Here is a 16,429-nt window from a genome sequence, read left to right on the forward strand (position 1 = left end):
AGCTCAGGGCTGTGAAGCTGAGAGAGAGAGGGAGAGAACCAGAGCGCACAAGAGAGAGCATCTTTCTTTCTTTCTTTCTCTCTCTCTCTCTCTCCCCCCTCCTCCTCTTCTTCTTCTTTCCACATATACAGAAAGCAAAACAGCCTCCAAAGGAACAGAGACAGGCAACGAAGGGAAACCGCAGGCAACCGATTTGATTGATTATTTTCTTTCAAAAAAGAGATATATCGATAGATAGATAGATAGATAGATAGATAGATAGATAGATAGATAGATAGATAAAAATAGCCATCGTGGGGTTTTTTTAGAATCCAAACTCCCAGCCAGGAGAGAGAGAGAGAGAGCCTCGTCAATTTCATCTTCTGGTTTCCCTCCTCGCCAGATCCACTGCTGCTTTAAGAGGAGGGGAAACTGACAAGCCCATATTCTCTCTCTGTGTCCCCCCCCCCAATTCCCCGCCCCAGCTCCTCTGTTTGCTGAGCAGAGGGGGCTGGGGTGTGTTGTGGGAGCTGAATCTTCCTTGGTGGAGATGCTGGGTGGGGGGGCTTTTTGGAACCTCTGAGCCCCCCCACACCTCCCTTCTTACACCTACTCTCCTCCTCCTCTTCTTCTTCTTCTCTCTCTCTCTCCATCCTCCCCCCCCCAACCCGGTTTTCCTTTTCATTCCTGGCTCCTTGCTTTGATAGGATTGAAGCCACAACCATTTAAAAGGGGAGAGGGAGGAGAAAGGAGCCGGGGGGGGGGAGAGAGAAGAAGAAGAAGAAGAGAGAGTCGATGTCCATCTTTTAAAAGGAGAGGAGAAGGAGAAGGGGGGAAGAAAAGAAAAGAAAGGGGGGAGAGAGAGAAAGGAGTGTTTTGGAGAAGGGGGTGGTGGTGTTTGATCATCACACACACCCCTTCTCTCTCTCTCTTTCTCTCTCTCTCTCTCTCTCTCCTCCCCCCCTTCCAATTTCAAACTACCACCGGGTTGTTGATATTTTTTTTCCCCCTACGAGGACCATCAGTCACTTGAAGTCTGACACCTCGCAGCACTTGATGGGCAGCTACGACAGCCAAAAGGCAGAAGAAAGGGTCTACTTGGGAGGAAGAAGATACCCGCAAGGAAGGAAATAAGGAACTCTAGCCTTCCCCCCCCCCCCATGCAAACACATCCACGCAGATCTGTCATCCCGGCAACCTCACTAGCAAGCTGGCTTAGGTTTGTTTTCTATATCTGTACGTGTGTTAGTGTAAAAGGTTAGATTTTTTTCCCCTCTCTCTTTTTTGGGGGGGGGGGCTATTTTTTTAAAAAAAATTATTATTCTTGCTGCTGAGCGATCCACAGAGAAACCGGCCGTCCCTGAAAGGAAAATAGGTTTTTTCCTCCCCCACCAAAACAAAACCCCCTTACCCAAGGCAACAATAGCCAAACTGTTTGAAACAATTTCCATCTCTCACTTGGTTGGTCTTCTTGGAACGATGGGGTCAGAGAGGGGGCCAAAATGAAAGATCTCCTTTTTGGAAAGGACTGAAGTTTCTCTGGCCCCCCCAGAGCCGCCTCCCCCCAAGGGGGAGAAGGAAGACGGAAAGAAAGCCCGAGAGAACAAACTTCCCAGCGTCTGATGGCACAAAGGGTAAGTGATGGCGAGGATGGTGATGATAATAATGTGTTTTTGGGATAGAACTCGGTGTCGTTTGCGAAATCTGTTCTGAAAGATGTCTTATCTTCTGGCCTAGACTCTTAGAAGCACACGACAAAAACTCAACAAGTAAAAAAAAAAGGAATGATAGGTCTGCGTGTTTGTGTGTTTGTGTGTGTGTGTGTTTTTATAGATATGTAGTTTTCTTATTGCCTGCTCTTTCGGAAGAGAAAAAATAACTTTGTGGTTTGTGAAGTTAGTAACTCTAGAACTCACAGCGATAAAGTCAGACAGGGCTTGAAGCTGTCTGCTTTAAAACAGCCTCCATCCCTTCAACACTTCCCATCTCAACTTCTTATTTGTAAATATTTATCTCTTCCCTCCCTCCGCCCACCCCGGGGTTTGATTGGCAAGTGTCAAATGGAAATTTTTGGATGGGGGAAAAAGGAAAGAGAGAGGAATGCCACTTTGGAAATATATATATTTTAAAACATTTTCATTTCGAGTATATTAGCTGTCACCCCTAGTCGGTATAAACAGAGGCACGCCTCATTCTCGGGTTAACTGTGTGGTTTAAGAGATATGGCTTAAAAAACAACAAAATAAACTAAATATTGACCGGTGTTTTGAAGCGTCCCTATAGCAAATTTGAGCAAAATAGATGCAAAATATTTGCATTAAGAACAAAACCGAAAAAGCAGCCGGGGACAAAACCTCTCTCATGGAGGGCAAACTATTTCTTGACTTTCTCAGTCTAGCCTTTTTGCTTTGATTCCACGTTGCTCATTTGAAAGCCTCAATGGGGCTGCTTTGTGGAATTTTGCGATGCCTTTCTGAAGTTTTTCGACTCCTTTTTCTCCTCTGACCCCCCTCCGTGGAGCGGCAGAAAAGATCTGGCCGGTCTGAAAGGCTAAGGTTAATGTGTCTTCAATGTGGCCGGTTGTAAGAAATTCAGGAAACTTTTCATGGGACTCTAATTCCCAAACCGCCACCATTTATTTTGTATGGGGGAACGCTTCAGTAGCCAGCCCCTCCCCACTATTTTGAAATTGATCCATTGCGTTGCGGGCTGGAGGAACTACAATTCCTTGCTACAGAGACAGAACGAGCTACTTCCTTCTGCAAAAAAAGTCTCTCGATTATTTCCCCCACCCACCCAACTTCTCTATAGCAAGCCAATGCAGCTTGCACCAACATTTTTTAATTCAAAGAGAATCTCTGCCGCTTTATTAAAAAATCCTGTCCATTCTGACTAAGTTTTCAAACTTTAGAAATCAACTGTTTCTCTAGGCAAAAGCGGAAGGGTGTTGTTGTGTTGGAAATCCTTCACATACTTACACCTAGGAGAAACTCTGATAAGATAATTCAAAATATGAGTGTGCTCAATAGTTTTGCAACCAGCATTTGTTACCATCACCTACATCTGAACAATTTAAATTACTGTTGCTGTTCATTCCAAAGTCCCATGCACAGAGCTTATGTGGGGCATTTAAAAGGCATCCGTTCATTTATTTATTTGAAATTGTGTATTTTGCACCCGTGGAAAGAGAGGAGAGGTCTGTGGAGTTTCAAGCGAGGTTTTGCGAAACGAGAGAGAGAGAAATAACGTCAAGCGGCCCATAAGAGCATGAGATACGGCATGATTTAAATAAGAATAGTTGGCAGGGTGAAAAAATTTCACACTTTCTCTTTTTTTGCCCCCTCCCTTTCCCCACGAAAGGGGGGCGGGAGATGTGAGAAGAGGAGAATGTTTTTGTTCTATTTAAAAAGAACACTGAAGTTTCGAAAAGTGCCTGGCGGGGTTTAAGGAGTTATAAAGAGGTTGACTGTATTCCCTTTGAGGGGGGAAAAAAGCGAGCGAGAGAGAGATTGGGGCAAAAAGATGTAGGTGTTGATTTCTTCTTAAGGGGGACAACCAGTCGGGAAAAGGATGAAGATGACCTGCGATTAACCGGGGGGACGGGACAGTTCATTCAGGAATTAAATCCAAGCTTATTTAAAAGCCCGCTTGCAGGAAGCGTGGAAATCAGGCAAATTCCCAGTGTTAAAATGACGACGATGTTGATAATAAAATTTAAAAATTCCTTCTTGGACAGTCCAGTCCCAGGGCAGGAGTATGACTGTGTGCGTGCGTGAGTTTGATCTCTCCAAAGTTCAGCGCCTCCCCGGCTACGAGAAAGGCTTTCTCACTTCTTTTAAAGTTTGCAGAGAAGCGAAGCAGCTTCTGGTCCACTAGCAAAAACAAAAGCAATTGGGGTTTAAGGAAGCTAGATTATTTTTCCTTGTTATGTGCGGAAGGTGTTTTGCAGTTTGAGGGTGCATCAAACTGCAAGCGAAATTAGCAGCTTTCCCACCGGATTTGCAAGTAACTTTTTTTTTAGGGAGGGGGAGAACTGGTGGGGGTCTTCTTCTAGCTGCTGTGTTTTGTAGGGGGCTGGGGGGGGGAGAGACTACGGCGCCCAGTACTTGGGAGCGCGACGCTGCGCGCAGGCCTTGGAGACCGAGGCTGGAATTAACAAGGCCGGCTTCGTGAAATTGACGAGCGCTGGCGTGAAATTGACTTAAGTGGCCGAAGGCACAAAAGAGGACCCATTTGTGGCGAGAGATGGCGAAAGTTTGGGGGCTGTTGTGAGGGGCGGCTGGGAAGAAATGGCCGGGGGTCTCCTGAGTGGAGGATTAAGGGCGAAGCTGGCCGTTGGTGTATGGACGCTGCTGCTAAGCTTAATTTTAATTTTAATTTATTTTGAGGGGGTGCAGAAGAACGACAAACAAAACTAGCAAATGTTTGACCCAAGTGCAAAACTCGGGGAAGTCGGTGGGAAAAGATCAAGATGCGGGGAGATTTAGATAATAACCAAGGCTTGTGTCTGTATATTTCTGTTCCCCTCTCAATACTTCGCCCCAAGTTCCTCTCTGAGATGAAAACCTTCCAAAAATTTGCTTTTTAAAAGCCGGTCGTTTAAAAGGCATCTTTCTTTGTATGACACACACGAATGTGACTTTTTAGGCGTGCTCAGATATGGGTTTCCCTGGTGTCTGGCTGTGCAATTTATTCGCCCTTTGGTGATATGAAATTGGCTAAATGCGCCTAGATCGGATGTCTAAACTTTCTCTCTCTCTGTCTGTCTCTCTTTGCCCCACACCTTGCCCCGTTTTCGCACCTGGGTCTTCTTTACCTCCAGTACGATGACTTGGTACATTACGCCGGAATGGACGGGGTCTCTCTGCCGGGCTTTGGAGACCCACACACGGGCCGGGGTCTGCAACACCACGCTCTGAACCAGGGGGGCCCTTACGGATCTGCCGGAGTGAACCACCGGCCCGGCTTGCCCCCGGGGCTGGGCACCAACGACGCCTTGAAGAGAGAGAAGGATGAGATTTATGGGTGAGTCCGGATCCCGCTCAGTCCCTCGAGGAAGGACGGCGGGAGGGGGGGAAGGATGGGGGGTCGACAGGGGTTCGGATGATGAGCCCAACTCGCCTTGAAAACTTGTGCGCGCAACCCTTTGGCATCGGGGATCGGTCCCCCTCCTCTTCTCCAAACCCTCTTTGGGAGGAGAAGGGTGGAAACATGTGCGTCTCGATCCGAAGCCTGCCTCCTCGGGAGTAAATACCTCTGTGCTCTAGGGGGCTTTCCACCCAAGGAAACGGGCCGCAGGAAGACTCAAAACTTCTTTTGCAGCGGCTGCGCACCCCCGTTGCTTGCTCGCTTACTTCGGGGTGAACCAGGCGGATCCTGCTCCTGCTTGCACGGAGGACTTACTCCCGAGGAATCGTGCTGCGCTCGCTTGGAAGGAAGCCTCTCTGTAGCCATAGAGGCTGCTTCCCAGTTAGACGTGCAGACGACCCGACCGCAAATCTGATATATTCCAACCGGGATAGTTCTCTAAATTCAGTTGGATCTCGCTCTCACACGCAAACTCTTACCGGATCGAAGTTGTTCCCTTCCGGTAGATCTGTCCTCAGGCTTCTCCCCCTTCCCACATGAAAGAGGGTTATTACCGTGTTTGCTTAATTGATCGATTCGGTGGGACGTGGCTTCTCTGCGGGTCTCCTCGTCTTGCTGTTCCCAGGGAGCGTAAATAGTGGGGTCCCCCACCCCACCCCACCCCACCCAGTCTCGTGCACACTTTATCCTTTTTTTTGCAGCCGGATCCTCTGGGTGTTTATTCGTTAGTATTTTTCCTGTGTGCTCCCGAGTAAGTCTGCCGAGGACCGCAGCCTGAATTAACTGTCTTCTCCCTCTAGGTCCTAATCGGTTTGTTTGGTGACTCCAACCAGACAGACTTTGATTTACAGGGGTCATTTTCTGCTTGGGTTCCGCAGGCTCTTCTTGTTTAGAAATCCGTTCAAGGTGCATGGGATTTCTAGAACATCTGCGCGCCTCGAGATCTATTTGGGCGTCTGCGGTTTCTAAGACTTCACTTTATCCTCGCGCTTTTCTCCGTGGGGCGAAAAGGATGGGTCGTACTGTAGATCTTTCTCTCGCGCGCTCCCATTCCGCATATTTCTTCATGCCAAGGAATGATAGGATTCGCGTCTCCTGTTGCTGGCTAGCTAGATTTTCCTTCCTGCTGTGCGTTTACGATTCCCAATCTCAGGTGGGTCTCTCCTCCTTTCAGAAAAGGTCCGTTCCTCTTTTTGGCTGCGCGTCTCAGGATTTCCACAGCAGATGAAATGATGAAATGCTCTCGAGATTTCCGGGCCTCTTTTTTTTTTAGTTTCCACCAATACTACAGTATAGGAACCCACCCCCCACCCCCCGCTTCTGAAAGTCATTTTGTTTCCTGCTAGACTCAGAGGAATAGGGGCGAACCGTCCGACGACCGCAAGAAATAAGAAGCGGGCAAGCAACGGAGGTTTAGACTCTTGAAATCTCGGGATTTCACTAAGACCTCGGAGCAGCAGATGACAGAACACGAGGAAGATGCCTTATTCCAAGTCCATCGGGTCCAGCTAGCTGGGAAACCTGGCACTCCGGGGTTTCAGACGGGGTTTCCCCCCAGCCCTACCTGGCGATGCCATGGAGAATCGAACCAGGGACCTTCTTCGATGCGCAACAGATGCGCATCTACTGAGCCACGGCTAGCTGTGGAGAGCCGGAGGGCGGCAGGTTGGCAAAAGCGGAGGTCGCCGGGCGGGGGCGGGGTAGGAGGGCACAGGGACACCGGGAGCTGCTTTATCCTGAGTCAGGCCCCGTTTGGCGCTGTCTTGCCCGCTCGGGCTGGCAGCGGCAGTGATTCTCAGGGTTTCGGGCAGGGGAGGATTCGAACCCGCACCCCAAGAGGAGATGTCGGGGTGCGTGAAAAGCGGGTGCTTTGCCACTGAGCCTCAGCCTCTCCTTCTCCTCCACATCATCATCATCACCATTGCTGCTATTATCATCCTGTGGTTGAGATCCCAGCAGAAAGGGACTCCAAAGTGCGCAGGTCATCTGAAAGGGTAGTGGAAAGGATTGGGGAAAAATAGAGTGATTGAAAACAAGAGCGCTTCCGTGTGAATCAGACAAGGATCAGACCCTCCGCGGTGTGCCTTGCAGACGTGGCCCTTCCCCGGTTTGAGAAGAGGCAGCTGGCTCAGATTTGGGGCATCAACGAAGGAATGGCGAGGCGGGGAGGCAGCTGTGTCCTAGGGGGAAAACAGTCCAGCCACTCTCTTCTCTTTCCTCGCCCCGCACCAGCTCCAACCTCAGTTCCCCCGTCTGTAAAACGGGACCAACAGCGGACTTCTCAGAGCAGGTTTGCGAGGGGTGAGAGGATTTGCAGCAGGAGCTTTTGAACGGAAGGAGGAGGCATCTGTTTCGGGATGTGTGACGAATTCCTGGATCCCGTGTGAACTGGATCCAAAGACGGAGTCGCTAGCCCCCCCGTTATAAGTTGTGAGCTTCCCAGAGGCGCAAGGCTGGGCACTCCGGAAAAGGGGACCTTGAGTGTTAAAGGGTCTTTTCGTTTCATCCCACATGACGATCCTTGTAGAATCCCCACAAGGGGTTCCTACAGACCATGACCACCACCTCCCCAGTTGAAAAAGGCATTTATGAATACGGGCATTAAAATTATTTTTCACCGCGGTGTGTGTGTGAGCATGCAGCGTTTTACAAAGTGCCTTTTGTTGCTCTTTGCGCTGGATCGGTCCCAGCGAACAGGTGGGGATCTCCAGATCGGGCTTTGTGCTGCAGTTTTTTTTCATCGCAGAGGTGAAGTGTGTGTGTGTGTAGGTGCACGCATGATTTTGTGAGTGGGCATGGGTGCGGCACACCTAGATCCACACCCTCATGGATTTGGATTTATTTGAGCACCCAAGAAGGAAAAATCCAAATGACAGTTTTGAAAAGTTTAGTAGGCGTTTTTGGGTTTTCCCCCTTGTTACATTTTTTGAAGCGAGTTGACTCAAAACCTGATTCTGGGATGTGCTTCTTGGAGCACTTTGACTGCGAGTAGAGCTAGTTTGGCATTAGAACACAAACCCGGCTCAATCGGACAAAAGGTCCGCTTTGCCCAGTGTCCTGTTCCCGACAGTGGCAGGTCTAGTTCAATGGCATTCAGCTGGTTGGTCAGGGCTCAGTATTTGTTCAAGGCCTGGTCACTTACTTACTTACTTACTTACTTACTTACTTATTTATTTACATTTATGACAAATAAACATTTCAAACAGAATCATCTTTACATATCATATTTTGACTCCCCCTCTTTCTGCTGTTCTTTATATTTACAGTACTCTATTTTCCTGCATATCCCAATCTAAATCTATTTTATATTTCATTTCCATCCATTTCATATATGTTTTCACTGCTGAACTGGTCAAGGCCTGATCTAAGATGGGTTGCAACAGCAGCACTGCCACCGAAGAGATAGTAATAATAATAATAATAATAATAATAATAATAATAATAATAATAGAGAAATGGGTCCCCAAATGTATGCTTGGCTCAAGGTGGTTACCCAGGTCTGAGAACCTTTAAGACCAACAATTAATTAATGAAATGAATTGTCCTCCCCAATTGTCTGTTTGCCAGCAGTGTTTTCTGGGATACACTGCCAGTGAAGAAGGAAGCTCCATTAACCTCTGGCTTTTTGCTGGTTGCTTCCTCTTGGGTTCTCAGGCTATGTCCCACAAGCAGCTTGGGTGACCATAAACCACTCTTCTAGGTTGTCAGTGCAACCATCATGACCGCCCCACAGAGATAGGCTGAGGTAGATGCTTCAGTGTGCTTCTCAGTTTCCCATGCGCAGTGGCCATGTGGGAGAAGCCACTTAGGTTGGCTTTTCCCACGCCACCACAAACGCCCTGCCTCCAGCTCGTGCAGCAAACACTGAACATGCTCCCTGTGTGATTGGCAGAGCACACCCCAGTCAGGTCCCTGTGATATTGCAGAGGTGCCTATATATTTGGATTGCGAACAGGGTCCTTGTAAGAACATAAGAATATCAGATCAGCTTGCTGGATGAGGCCAATAGCTTATCTAGTCCAGCATCCTGTTGCACAGTGGCCAGATTCCTTTGGGAAGCTGGCATGATGGTTGTGAACGCAACTTCAGAGCCCATAGCAACATTGCTGGCCCTAGAAGCAGCTTAAACGGGTCGGGTGGCTAGATAAGCCTTCTCCAAGTACCATATTTTTCGCTCCATAAGACGCAACGAATACGGTACTTTTTTATGCCAGCTTCCAGTTGCAAAGGTGTTCTTTCTGCTCCTCATTGTGAGCTACACTTAATCGTTGCTCATCTGGAATCTCTCTTCCACAAGCTCTTCTGTGAGTAAAAAGAGTGGATCAGAATTGTCCAAGCTGGGGGCCCTTCAGATGTTTTAGGCTCCCAGTCCTATCAGTGATGGGAGCTGGAGTCCAGAACATCTGGAGGACTCCAGCTTGGATGTATTGTCCCATGCTTTGATCACTTAGGATTGGGAGGGAGGAGGCAAATCTCAAATGAGTGTCTCAAGAGAGAAAACTGGAAGAAGCTGGGTGACGGTGGGAAGGTGCAGTCTATTTCTGAACCTGGGGACAAGATGGAGCTGCAAGGTGGCGATTTGTGAGATCGTGTTGAGTGTTTCCCCCCATGGTGGAAGTCTGTACAGTTCTCAGGTGACCTGCTGCCTAGGTGTTGACCAGACATAGGCCTGCTTAAGCTCCAGCAAGGTTGTGGCATCACGTGGCTTTGGTCTGCCCCTAGGGACCTCACCTGCCTTGTTGTTGTTGTTGTTTAGTCGTTTAGTCGTGTCCGACTCTTCGTGACCCCCTGGACCAGAGCACGCCAGGCACTTCTGTCCTCCACTGCCTCCCGCAGTTTGGTCAAACTCATGCTGGTAGCTTTGAGAACACTGTCCAACCATCTCATCCTCTGTTGTCCCCTCTCCTTGTGCCCTCCATCTTTCCCAACATCAGGGTCTTTTCCAGGGAGTCTTCTCTTCTCCTGAGGTGGCCAAAGTCTTGGAGCCTCAACTTCAGGATCTGTCCTTCCAGTGAGCACTCAGGGCTGATTTCCTTCAGAATGGAGAGGTCTGATCTTCTTGCAGTCCATGGGACTCTCAAGAGTCTCCTCCAGCACCACAATTCAAAAGCATCCATTCTTCGGCGATCAGCCTTCTTGATGGTCCATCTCTCACTTCCATACATCACTACTGGGAAAACCATAGCTTTGACTATACGGACCTTTGTTGGCAAGGTGATGTCTCTGCCTTACTTGGAAGCAAGTCCCATTTGCTTTCATGGGTGGCATCTCGTGCTAGTCCCGCTCACAGCAGACTTGTTGAAACTAAGTTTGGTCCATTGGTTTCAATGGGACTTCGTAAGACTCAGTTGCAGACAACCCAGTGCCACTTAACTTCCATATAATGGACACAGTCCATCAAAATGTGCAGTGCAATCAACGTCCAGCTCATTTCGGTGGAACGTACTTCCCAGTTACAGGTGTGTAGGGCTTAGGAAGCTGCATTCTATTGGGTATGACCACTGGTCTGTCTCACCTGGTATTGTCTTCATGGATTGGCAGCTGCCTCTCTGGGTCTGGGGTTTCAGGCAGAGAGCCCTCCTAGCCTTACCTGGAGATTCGTCCTGGGATCAAACCTGGAACTTTCTGCATGGAAGGCAAATGCTGTTCCACTGGGTTGCAGCCCTAAACCACGACTTCAGCTTTAGTTGTGACTAAGGGCAATGACAGCATCCTCAGTACATTTACTCAGAAGTAAGTCTTGAAGAGTTCAATGGGACTTGAGTAAACCCCCCGTCAACGACTAGGACTTCTTTAAAAGGCACAGGACTGAACTTGGTGGTAACTCATTAATGAACAATTGTTTTGCTCACACCACACAGATGTAAATTTGGGGTTTGCTACCAAATGTAAGGGGATGCGGGTGGCGCTGTGGGTTAAACTTGCCAATCAGAAGGTTGGCAGTTCGAATCCCTGCAACGGGGTGAGCTCCCGTTGCTCGGTCCCTGCTCCTGCCAACCTAGCAGTTCGAAAGCACGTCAAAGTGCAAGTAGATAAATAGGTACCACTCCGGCGGGAAGGTAAACGGCATTTCCGTGCGCTGCTCTGGTTCGCTAGAAGCGGCTTAGTCATGCTGGCCACATGACCCAGAAGCTGTATGCCCCTCCTTTGGCCAGTAAAGCGAGATGAACGCCGCAACCCCAGAGTCGGCTACGACTGGACCTAATGGTCAGGGGTCCCTTTACCTTATACCAAATGTAAGTAAGTAAGTAAATAAATTTTTATTTATACTCCGCCCTCCCCGGCCAAGACCTAACATCAAATATCAGATACATTAAAACACAATCAAACAATTGATTAAAATACAGCTTAAAAATTAGAACCAGGATAAAATTAGATGATTGCCCACAAATTACAACCATAGGGGTCGGGAACCTCAAATATTCATCAGGGCCAGCTATCCATGTTGGTCCCACATGAGCCAATAAGGTAATTTATAGGGTCCCATGGGGGAGGGGGTCAAACTGGGCCCGGACCGAAGGCCAGGTGGAACAACTCAGTCTTGCAGGCCCTGCGGAAAGATGTCAAGTCCCTCAGGGCCCTGGTCTCCTGCGATAGAGTATTCCACCAGGCTGGGGCCAAAGCCATTGCAGATCTGCAGCCAATCCCAGCTTCTTGTATGGGGCATAACTTTATTGTATTCACATACACTGCATTCACACTGCATTTTTTAAAAAAAGTTTGTGCTTAAAATACAACACACAACGTCCACCTTAGGGTACTCTCATCCCATGCATGTTTATATAGATGTAAGCACCACTGATTTCGACAGGACCTTGTCTGTGTTTAGGATTTGGGTTGGGGGGAGTGTCAGAAGATTTCTTCTCGTGAACAAATTTCTCACAGCTAATATCTTTGCCCCTGTGGGGAGACTTATGGGCTGGCGTATCAGGGCTGTGTCTTCTCACTCCCACACCTCCGCCCATTGACAGCTCTGTCATTAGGAGGAGAAAGGTGTATGTTTGTTTTTGAGGGGAAAAGGCTGGTGTGGAAGAGAAGAATTACCCCTTTTCTAAACCCCCCTCCCTGTGCCCATCGAAAGAAAAGCAATTCAGATTCCCCCCACCCTCTTCAGCTTCTCAGCAACCCGATTATTGGGAAATGTAATATTTCTGCCTGGTTGGTTTTTTTTTTTTATATATATATATAGCGAATGGTTAAATATTTGCTGTGTTGGATAATTATATAAATATCTCTTTTCAAGTGTAAAGGAAATTACATTTTAAGAAGAAAAACCTAAGGGGAAGGACACTGAGAACCGAATTCTTGCACTTTTGTATGGAAAGCTCAGATCGGGCCCCACAGCCTCAAATAAAAGTTTCTCTTCCTAGCTGCGGGTTATCGACCAGAGTATTTGGGAATCGGATTCTGAAGACGGCACAATAACATCAGAAGAACCTTGTAGGCCTGAGATCTGGCTAGGCCAGCATCCTGTTCACATGGGGTGGGTGGGGGGGCCAACCAGATGTCCCAATGGGAAGCCCCACAATCTGAACACAAGAGCTCTCACAGCACTTGTGATTCCTAGCGACTGGTCCTCCTTTTCACGAAAAAGGCTAAGTGCCCTTTGGCGTATGTTCTGCTCCCTCGCCAGGACAGAAATCACTGCAGAATCTGGTTCCTAAATCAAAAGTGCCCTGCTCCTCCCCAGCAAGGTAGGGAAATGCAGAAACTGGTTTAAAAGCGTCACTGGGGGTGGAGTGGGGGGGGGAGCAACTGGCCTAAAAGGAACGTGATGGATTTCCCTTCCTTTCGTCTTCGACTTGCGCTGTGCGGTTTGAAACTTTCCAGCCGTCTTAGAGCACGTCTATTTTTTTTCCACCCTACGAGACATAAAAGTTATTTGCCCCCCTCCCGCCGCCATGCCCAGCCCTGCAACACCCTACCCCCAGATCCCTACTTACAGCTGGCAATGGTTTTAATTTGCAATTTCTTTTTTTTTCCCCTCTTGGAATTTGCAGCGGGGCAGAGAGGGAGAGAGGAGATGAAATGTTGCAGGATTTTGCCTTCCCATCTTTCTTGGGGGGGGGGCAGCGGGGGATTTGTTTTGCTTTACGTACGAGATCTAAAAGTTCCGTGGAGACGCTCACTTAACAGCTACACCGTGCTGGGGCCTCAGCTACAAATATTTGTGTAACATATGGTGCGTGAACTTGTATATAATGTATGGCTGGGAACACTCTGTCTTGCTAGCTATCTATCCAAATCTAGGGGGAAAATGTGTGTGCTGGGGGGGGGGGGAGCAGCCGAAGGATGGCCTTTACTGGTTTGCAGTTGACATTGCTCCTAAGACATAAATCACAGAACAGGATGGAAGTGAGCTCCCCTCCGAACCCCCAAATGAGCTCTTTGAAATAACTGTGATCCTAGCAGAAACGGTTTCTTAGAGCCACATGCTGCTTCACCCCCTCCTCTCGTTTTTTTTCAGAATTTGCTCTTCTTCTAGAACATTACTTGGCACGTAGACCAAGATTCCAAATCGCATTTTTTGCATGGATGTTAAGTATTGTGGAATTGGGTTTTGTTTCTTGCACACACACACACACACACACACACACACACACACACACGGCCCTTGCTGTTTTTATTCACTGGGCGGGGAGTCCCCTTCACACATGCAAGGTTGATATCTTGACGATGCCACACTGTGGTGACTTTGAGGTGTGAACATGCCGTGTCATACGCCGCATCCCAGACAGGACTTCTGCAGCCTTTGCACTGCTTGATACACACACACACACACACACACACACACACACTGTTTGATGGAGTCAAACTGACAGTTGTAAACTGACAGTTTACAAACTCGGCTTAGAGGTCTCCAGCGCTGGTGGGCCAAGATAGGGCCAGGGGATGTAAAAGACGACAAACAGATTCATAATATGGGCAGACATGATTCGTGATTATAGTTTTCTGGGTTTCCATGTGTCTTCTACTGAACAAGAGCCTGCCTACAGAGTGTCTCACAGCCAAGGCTGGGTCCTGGGGCCCATATGTGAAGTTGAGATGGGGTAAAAGTGGGTCTCAGGGCATATGCAGATAATTTTTTTTATTTCTTACTGTTTCCAACCGTCTCTCCAAATTTTTTTTGTTTCAACAGCTTTTCCCGGAGGGGCAAATGGGTCTTTACCACAAATGTCCACTTGTTAATATTTTCGTTGTGCGTTAAATATATGGGCAGAGTGTAAAAAATAAAATGGTTGCTGTTATTATTGTTGTTTTTCTGTTTTCGTCTTATATGCCTGGAGATGGTGGTTTAGAAGGCAGTTAATAAATCAATGGTGATGGCATTAAGAGAGCAGCAATATGGGTCTTCAGGTTATGGGTTGTATCCAATGTCAAGTCTTATTCAGAATAATCCACTGAAACTGAGCAACATGACTAAGGCCCATTATTTTCAATAAGTCTACTCTGAGTAGAACTTGGGTAGAGACAACCCTATGACCCCCAGGCAGCATTCCCACCGCTGCCTGGCCGTGGAAAGTAAATATTGACATCCAATGCAACTCCCCCCCCCCCAATTTTCCATGAATTTTAATGTACATTAATTTGTTTTTCCCTTTCAAATTCAAGAACCCTTTTGCCTCGCTTTATGCTGGCAGCGTGGCTAGTCAGGAAATGAGGGGAAAGCACCAGGCTCTGTAAGAAGAGCTTATACTCCGAGCCTCCAACTCCTTTCCAAACCTCCTGTGCCCCAGTTTCTGTTCCGAGCTGAAACGTTGGCTGGTCTCTTTGGATCTCCTACTCTGCTAGGTCCTAAACATCTAAACATCTCCTCTTGTGTAACAGGCATCCCTTATTTCCGCTGCTGGCCCTGGTCTTTGAAAAATGTGAGCTGGCAACCTGTTCTCCCAGGGACACTTCTGGCTCGTACCCGGGAGGAGACGTCTGCTCGTCGGATTCCTTCAACGAAGACATTGCCGTCTTTGCCAAACAGGTTGGTTTCTGGAGAATGAGTGGTGATGGAGGGAGGGCAGAGCTGGGGAGTGCTTGGCAGTAGGAAGGTGAAAATAAATATTCTCTAAGTTGTTGTTTAGTTGTTTAGTCGTGTCCGACTCTTCGTGACCCCTTGGACCAGAGCACGCCAGGCACTCCTGTCTTCCACTGCCTCCCGCAGTTGGGTCAAACTCATGCTGGTAGCTTCGAGAACACTGTCCCACCATCTCGTCCTCCATCGTCCCCTTCTCCTTGTGCCCTCCATCTTTCCCAAGATCAGGGTCTTTTCCAGGGAGTCTTCTCTTCTCATGAGGTGGCCAAAGTCTTGGAGCCTCAGCTTCAGGATCTGTCCTTCCAGTGAGCACTCAGGGCTGATTTCCTTAAGAATGGAGAGGTTTGATCTTCTTGCAGTCCATGGGACTCTCAAGAGTCTCCTCCAGCACCAGAATTCAAAAGCATCCATTCTTCAGTGATCAGCCTTGTTTAGGGTCCAGCTCTCACTTCCATACATCACTACTGGGAAAACCATAGCTTTAACTATACGGACCTTTGTCGGCAAGGTGATGTCTCCGCTTTTTAAGATGCTGTCTAGGTTTGTCATTGCTTTTCTCCCAAGAAGCAGGCGTCTTTTAATTTCGTGACTGCTGTCACCATCTGCAGTGATCTCTAAGTTACCACTCCTTAAAAATGTTCCTTAGCCAAATTGCCTACTTGTATGTATTTGTAAGGGACGCAGGTGGCGCTGTGGGTTAAACCACAGAGCCTAGGACTTGCCGATCAGAAGGTCGGCGGTTTGAATCCCCGCGACGGGGTGAGCTCCTGTTGCTCGGTCCCTGCTCCTGCGCACCTAGCAGTTTGAAAGCACGTCAAAGTGCAAGTAGATAAATAGGTACCGCTCTGGCGGGAAGGTAAACGGCGTTTCCGTGCGCTGCTCTGGTTCGCCAGAAGCGGCTTAGTCATGCTGGCCACATGACCCAGAAGCTGTACGCCGGCTCCCTCGGCCAATAAAGCGAGATGAGCGCCGCAACCCTAGAGTCGGCCACGACTGGACCTAATGGTCAGGGGTCCCTTTACCTTTACTCTGTATTTGTAGTCTTTTTAAAAAATAATAATTCAGAATCAGGCTCTAGAAAAAGATTCCTGACTTGGTTGTCCAAAGGCAGCTCTTAACTCGCCAGAGGCAGTGGAAAGTCCTGTGGCTCCTTCAAAACGACTTCTTTATTGAGGCAAAATTTCGAGACTTCATGCATCCAACAAACTGGAAACCCATGAAAGCTCAGACCGCCATGAATTGGTTAGCCGTTCCTTATTTTTATTTCATTTAACAAAGAGTTATATACTGTACTTGGCTCAAAGCTGTTTGGACGAAATGGCGTAAAATGTTCAT

General features: G+C 48.1%; 1 protein-coding gene across 1 annotated transcript in view; it reads left to right on the forward strand.

The window, feature by feature from the left end:
• The first annotated feature begins 268 nt into the window (after positions 1-268).
• The window catches only part of MEIS3 (Meis homeobox 3), an 80,568-nt gene continuing 64,407 nt past the window's right edge, over positions 269-16,429 (forward strand). The window contains exons 1-3 of the mRNA XM_081869342.1: positions 269-1,613; positions 4,802-5,004; positions 14,896-15,043. Coding sequence (XP_081725468.1) covers positions 1,602-1,613; positions 4,802-5,004; positions 14,896-15,043 — 363 coding nt within the window. The 5' untranslated portion in view covers positions 269-1,601. The remainder of the gene's footprint in view (positions 1,614-4,801; positions 5,005-14,895; positions 15,044-16,429) is intronic.

The sequence above is a fragment of the Podarcis erhardii genome, assembly GCF_964252035.2.
Source record: "Podarcis erhardii genome assembly, chromosome: 7".
NCBI classification, from domain to species: domain Eukaryota; kingdom Metazoa; phylum Chordata; class Lepidosauria; order Squamata; family Lacertidae; genus Podarcis; species Podarcis erhardii.